General features: G+C 36.1%; 1 protein-coding gene across 1 annotated transcript; it reads left to right on the forward strand.

Annotated features, from left to right (window-relative positions):
- Positions 1 to 4,279: 4,279 nt before the first annotated feature.
- LOC104890865 (heavy metal-associated isoprenylated plant protein 33) lies at positions 4,280 to 6,814 on the forward strand. The gene is made up of 3 exons (XM_010676484.4): positions 4,280 to 4,598; positions 4,713 to 4,788; positions 5,012 to 6,814. The coding sequence occupies exons 1-3, from the start codon at positions 4,569 to 4,571 to the stop codon at positions 6,523 to 6,525; spliced, it is 1,620 nt and encodes a 539-aa protein (XP_010674786.2). The 5' UTR covers positions 4,280 to 4,568; the 3' UTR covers positions 6,526 to 6,814.
- The last annotated feature ends 366 nt before the right edge of the window (positions 6,815 to 7,180 follow it).

A 7,180-nucleotide genomic window follows, 5' to 3' on the forward strand; every position in this document is an offset into this window, starting at 1 on the left:
TCTCCTATCACATATTCACATGGGACCCTTTTGTTTTGCATTCTCTCTATCTCTCTCCTCTCCAAAAATTACCTAGGAGTCCGTGATTTGAAAAGTATAACCTCTAAAAAAACGGAGTATTAATATAACATCCCAAATAATTGGGGAAAAAAGACAATGAATTTTCTTTTCTTTAAAATGTGAAAGTGAAGTACAGTAACCTATAAGGCTTCTTACCCCTACAGAATTAGGAAAGTCGTAGCTAACCCACTACACCATGTTTCATGCATTTGGAACTTCTGAGGTACGTGAAATTAAATTGCCTTTCCTGCTACACTGTCACCCTACCCCTTTCCTCCCTTCTTTGAAACAACCGACAACACTGATAGAAGAGAGAGAATATAAAGAACAAAGCCAAAAGAGCAAAAATAATTATTTTTATGATGAGTAATTTCAGTAAATTTTCACTAAGTACTTGCTGATTATTTGTTTTACTTCTATTAATTTTCTTTTTTAAGTATTGTTTTATTTGTTTAATTGGAGCATTTTGTAAATGTTTTTTGTGGACTTAAAGGTCATGTTTGTCTATTACTCCCTCCATTTCATAACGGAGTGCTTGTTTCTTTTGTACATGGTTTTTAGGACGAACTTTCGCCCTTTAATATCTTACATTCTTTATTAATAAAAAAAATATAAAATTTTGATATTATGAAAGTACATATTGAAACGAATCTAATAAGATCCCACATGAGTATGTTTTCTTGTATATATATCAGTCACAATATTTGGTCAAATATTTTTAAGTTTGACCCGCCTAATATGAAATAGACACTATATTATGGGACGAAGGGAGTAGCAAATAGTTTCGTCTCAATTTATATTGAGTGTATTTCATTTTGGGTGTATAAAAATAATGTCCTTGTTTCTATTTTTAAAACTAGTTATTAGGCCCGGATTATGCACCAGGTAAGGAAAATTTTCATTTATTAGTATTATGCTTTAAGATGATAACATTGAATATTACTTGGTCTAGTGGTTAAGACTTTAGTATATATTATTGAGGTCGCGGGATCAAATCCTATGCTATGCACTATCTAATTTTTTTATTGTATGTGTTTTACATGGAGTAAAACCCTCTTAGGCAGAGCACCACGTGGCACCGTTCCTTGTTTAGGAACGCCTTTTAATATATTAGTATAGATTATACTTTATTTCAAAGGAAAAATGAACACCAATAGTCCCAACTATGGACCATCTTGCATAAAAGGTCCCAACTTTTGAAAGTCCAGGAACGGTCCCAACTATTGCATCAATATTCCAAAAATGGTCCTGATTACCTAGTATAAATGAGATCATGTGACTTTCACGTGATCTGTTTAATGATTTTTTTTTTAATTATTTCCCTTTTTCCCCTTTTTTTGTTTGACTTTTTATAAAATTTTCATTTTATCCTTTTTTTAACCCGCCTACCCCCACCTAGCCAGACCCCTCCACCCCTACCACCCCCACCCACACCACACCCCCAAACCCACCCTAAAACCCCCCCAAATACCACCCCTACTTCCACCCAAACCCACACCCCAACCCCAATCCCTCCCTCACCAACCATGATCCAACCCCCACCCAAACCCCACAACCACTGTCTGCACCGCCACAACCACCCCCACTCCAACCCCACACCCGAAATCTTCACTCCACCCCTAAACACCACCAGCCCAAAACAACCACCCCTAAACACCACCAACTTGAAACCAACCCCAACCAATCTGAAAACCAACCACCACAAAACCCCAATCAACCAAAACCAACCACCCCGATATCGCAACCACCCCGAAACTAACCACCTTGAAAATCCAACCACCATGAAACCGACCACCTCGAAACCCCAACCACCCCGGAAAACTCCATAAACTACCTCCAAAACACCACCAACTATCCCAAAACACCACCTTGCCCATCCACCACAGCCCGAAACTTCCGACCTCCCAAACCTACACCCATCTCCAAAACCCAGAATCTCGATTTTGTGGGTTGTGACAGTTTTCAATGAGAGAAAGAGGGGTGATGTTGAAAGAAAGAGAAAGAAATAAGAAGTAAAATAAATTAAAGAAAAAAGGTTTATTAAAACATCAAAAAAAATTAAAGAGAAATAAAAAATCAAGTTTTACGTACAATAGCAGGTGAGCCGGTCAATGGGATCGTTTTTGGAAGATTAGGTTGATAGTTCGTACTTTATGAAAGATGGTCCATAGTTGGGACGTTGGTGTTCATTTTTCCTATTATAAAATGTCACCATCAACCAAATTTTATTCATAATTTGATCTTACTTTACATGAAAACTTGTAGCCACATGACCCATGTTGAGGGTGCGTTATCTTCACCTGAATGATCCTGAACTTATTGGACTTATCTGAACTGAACTAAATTTATTGGACCTGATTGAACCTAATTGTAACTTATTGAACCTGATTAAAACTTATCGACCTGATTAGAGCTTGTTGAAACTGATTGGAACTTATTTGAACTTATATATTTAACAAAAAAATTGATGAGTAATAGCATAAATATTATACCTCAAAATTTATTATAACATAATAATCATTAAAATCTAACATTCAAAAAAATAGTAATTATTAGTTATCTCTTACGATTAACATTTAAACAAAAAAAATAATACTATTTATATGTTTGCTTATACACAACGTTTGTAACATTCCCAAAATTCATTCATGTTTAAACTACGTCGCATCGACTTTGGGAGTGTTACCACCACGGTGAAACGCAAGGCTTATTAAAATGAAAACATTAACTTAAAACATTATTATGAAAACTAAATTGCAGCAGAAATAAAATATTAACTACAACTCGGGAATCATCATTGACCCCTTTTTATTCAAACCACTAACTAAGTAAATTATAATAGTTCTATAAGATCAACCAAAACATTTAAAAGTTTATAAATCGGAGAATATTTTCCGCATGCCAATTCTTATGCAATATCACCAGCATACCTAATCTGCTCCCCGTTGAAGCACCAATGGTTCTTCACAGGTCAATAAACAACACAAATAACAAACAATCATCTATGCTGAGTACGTACTTAAACAGTGAAATAATATACTAAGCATAGTCAAAACAATAAGAAACATTCCTAAACATGATACTACCAGAGTATTACATTTATAATTTAGTTGGCAGCGAATGACCACCGTAATCTTACTAGAATCATAGGAGTGACTTAATTGTTAATAGACAACTTGGTCTATTAGATGGAATGTAAATACGGGTTCGTTCCGTCCCACATCCATCACCTTAGTAATTAGTATGCACACCCCAAGATCGTACGAAACCTTCCGCCTACTTGAATTCTCAAAATTTATAAGGACACTATTGTCATCACAGTAGGCCCGTGTAGGAGTGTAGAACAAGTCCCATAGTCCCCCCATCGTTCATTACTTGTAGGGATTCCAACTACAAGTTTATCACTAAATATCCTTCTTAGTGTTATTCATTCACTTAACATTAAACATATAGTCATTTACTTTTCCTTCTTAAGTACACTGCTCAATTCTTTAGTTCTTGTAACATCCTTGCTACAATATTAAATCATTGGATTCCAATCCAATACATTTCATGCTTGTGATACGATAGAATTACGCATTTCAATAATAATGCAATGTAATTCACAAGTCATACAACCTAGAAATACATACAAATTTTCAATCGATTTCCTGTTACCAAACAATCTCATCAATCATAATCATACAACTGTTCCCTATCATGTTTCTAAGTTCCAATGAAAGAATTCAACGTTGCAAGTACTAAAGTACAAAAAAAAGTATTAGACCTTATTTTTGGATTTCTTTTCAGTTTTGTTCATTTTCTCGCAGTTTAGTGTAGTTTAAACACTCTTTCATACTCAACTTTTATGCATTTTAATTCAGTTCAATTAGTTTTGTTTCCCACACTTCACCTTAATTTCTCCCAATCTGAAATAACTGGCCTTAGTATTACTACTATTTTTTTAAAAGTATAACGTACTTCTAGTCCATGATAATTATTGATTACGAATATTAATTTGTAGTTTTGTTTTAAGTAGAATTTCCCAGCTCATTTCTACTAGTACTACACCACTGCATCCGTATACTTACAAACTTTAATAATAGAGTTTGAAACAAAAATAAATTATAACTATCTATACTCCTCTTAGCTTCTTCCGCAACTGTCCACATCTTCTTCTCACGCTCCTTTTTTTTTTTTTTTCTTTTATAAAAAAACACAGCCTATCTATACATACAAATACAAACCCTGAAACAACCCAAGTAAAAGAGAACACTTCACTTCACTTCTCTTCTCTTTCCTCTGAAACCGCCTCTTTCTTTCTATAAAATTACCCAAACTCTTTAAAAAAAATACCCAGAAATTTGTGAGCAATTTCAGTCTTCAGAGGCAGTTTTTGTTTCTTTCTCTCTCCTCTTTTTCTTACATTCAAATCCTTCAAAACATCAGAACACTGACCTTATAAAAGTCTTCCCCCTCTGTTGCACCTTGTTTTCTCAGATCTCTTTCACTTAAAAACACCTACCAAAATGAATAAGCAAGAAATCTTGAAAACCCAGGTATTTATTTTCCTTTTTTGCATGTATTTTTTTCTTGTACTATATATTGTCTTGCTCAAAAGTCAAAAATGAAACACTGTATTTATGTAAATTTTTTTCTTGGTGTGTTTTTAGAGCTGTGTTCTTAGAGTGAATATACACTGTGATGGGTGCAAGAGTAAAGTGAAGAAGATACTTCAGAAAATTGATGGTAAATATCTCAAATTTTGACTCTTTACTTAGATCTTGAAATTAGTGTGTTGTGTATTTTTTTTTGGCAAATTCTCAAATGAGACAGTCTTAATAATTATTTCTTACTCGTTAGATACTATTCAAGTGACCCCTTTAGCTCAAATAGTAACTTAGGACTTTTTTTAGACAACTATGAATTTTTTGGGGTTAGTTTTAAATTTGCTGGTGTTTGTTTATTTCAGGGGTTTATAACACAAGTATAGATTCAGAACAAGGGAAAGTGACAGTAACTGGGAATGTTGACCCAGCAGTTTTAATTAAGAAGTTAGAGAAAAATGGAAAACATGCTGAGTTATGGGGTGGTTCTAAAGGTTCAAATCAGAACAACCAGTTTATGAACCAGTTTATGAACCTTAATGAAATGAAAAACTTCAACTTGGATGGGGGTAAAGTTGGAAAAGACAACAACAGCAACAACAACAAGGGTCAAAAGGGTGGAAAAGAGCAACAAAAAGGAGGTGGTGGACAACAACAGCAGCAGCAACAACAACAGCAGCAGCAGCAGCTGCAGCAACAGCAACAGCAACAGCAGTTGCAGCAACAGAAGCAGCAACAGCTTCAGTTTCTTCAGCAACTTCAGCAACAGCAACAAATGAAAGGGGCAAAAATGCCCTCCAAGGAGCAAAAGACAGTTAAGTTCAACTTGCCAGAAGATGAGTTTGATGATGATGATGAGTTTGATGATGATGATTATGATGATGATGAGTTTGATGATGATGACTATGATGATGATGAGTTGGATGAAGATGTGTATGGTCATCATCATCATCCACCTTCTAAGAATGTGCCTGTTATGGGCAAGGAAGGAAAAGGTAATGGAGGCGGTGGCGGTGGTGGGGATAAGAAGGGTAAAAATGGTGGCAGTGAAAAGAAAGGTAAGGAAAGCGGCGGTGGCGGTAAGAAAGGAGGAGGTGCTGGTGGAGTGGCTGGTATACTTAAGGGTATGTTAGGGGGTAGTGGTGGAAATAGTGAAAAGAAGAAGGGTAATGATGGTAAAAAGGATGGGAAAAAGGATGGGAAAAAGGATGGTAAAAATGGTGGGAATAACAAGGGTGAAGGTGGAGGTCACCAAAGCCAAGGAGGTGGTGGAAAGCATGGTGAAAATGGTAAAAACAATGGTGGTAAAGATGGTGGGTTTGAGGGTAAAGGTGGTAAAAATGGTGGATTTGAGGGTAAAGGTGGTAAAAATGGAGATAAAAACAAGGGTGGAGGCAATAATGGAGGAAATAACCACAATAATAATGGTGGGGGTAAAAAAGGTGGAGGTGGTGGAGGAGCAATGGATAACTTCAAGGGTAATGGCAACATGAATATGGGCCAAATAGGAAATTATCAAATGGGCCAAATGGGCCCGGCCGCAGCTGGATTGCCAGCTTCCCACATGATGAGTGGTGGTGGCGGCGGTGGAGGCGGTGGCGGGTATTATCAAGGTATGGGTCCGGGGCCGAGTCCAGGGCCAGTCCCGATGAATCCGCAGCAGCAGTACATGGCGGCGATGATGATGAACCAGCAAAGAATGAACGGTGGAGATGGTTATGGGATGATGCCACAGCAAGCACAGCAAATGAATATGATGTATGGACGGCCACAGATGGGTGTAGGGTATGGTCCTCCAATGATCCCTCCTCCAGGGTATCATGACCCTTACACTTCCTACTTTAGTGATGAGAATACTAATAGTTGCAGTATCATGTAAATTCTTCTTTGTAATTTTTATTTATTTTTGGTTTTAAATTAATTAGGTTAGATTGGTCGAAATCTAGTGTGTACTTAGAGCCTAAATTAATGTTTTTAGTTTCATGTGGGCTTATCTTTTCTTCTTTTATTTAAGTTTATTTTTAGTTGGTTGTTTTAGTTGAATGTAGTGTTTTAGTTCAACTTTGGAACTTGGAATAGTTGAAAAGTGCATTCCCGTGTAAGAGTAGGAAATGTAAGTTTTTGTTTATGAGTAAAATATACTACTCCGCTTGAAATCTTTTATTGAATTTCAAGTCCTATCTCTTTCATGTAGTATTGTAGTCTTCTCAAATGCCCTTTATCAACTAGTTTTGGACCACATTTCAATGTCTTTATCACCCAATTTAATGAGATCTGTTTTTTTTGGTGGAGAGTTAAAGACCTATTGGTTAAAATAAGAGCTACATCAAAAAATAAAGAAGAAAGCTAAAAGAATCTCTTTCTCCAGGATATTTAAATCCATTACCTAGGTATATAAATCTTAAATCCTATATTTGGAGTAGGTGTTTCTCAACTCCTTTCCCCAAGATTTTATGTCTTGGGTGATCCTAGTCTTTGCAACTTGCAAGTCAGGTAAAACCTCCTCCTCGATTCTTGCCTCGGAAAAAAGAAGA

Source organism: Beta vulgaris, chromosome 4 (genome assembly GCF_026745355.1).
Source record: "Beta vulgaris subsp. vulgaris cultivar EL10 chromosome 4, EL10.2, whole genome shotgun sequence".
Classification (NCBI taxonomy): Eukaryota; Viridiplantae; Streptophyta; class Magnoliopsida; order Caryophyllales; family Amaranthaceae; genus Beta; species Beta vulgaris.

Coding starts and splice junctions, on each gene's coding strand:
- LOC104890865 (XM_010676484.4), top strand. CDS start 4,569: ATGAATAAGCAAGAAATCTTGAAAACCCAG. Junction 4,599..4,712: donor AAGAAATCTTGAAAACCCAG/GTATTTATTTTC, acceptor GTGTGTTTTTAG/AGCTGTGTTCTTAGAGTGAA. Junction 4,789..5,011: donor GATACTTCAGAAAATTGATG/GTAAATATCTCA, acceptor TGTTTATTTCAG/GGGTTTATAACACAAGTATA.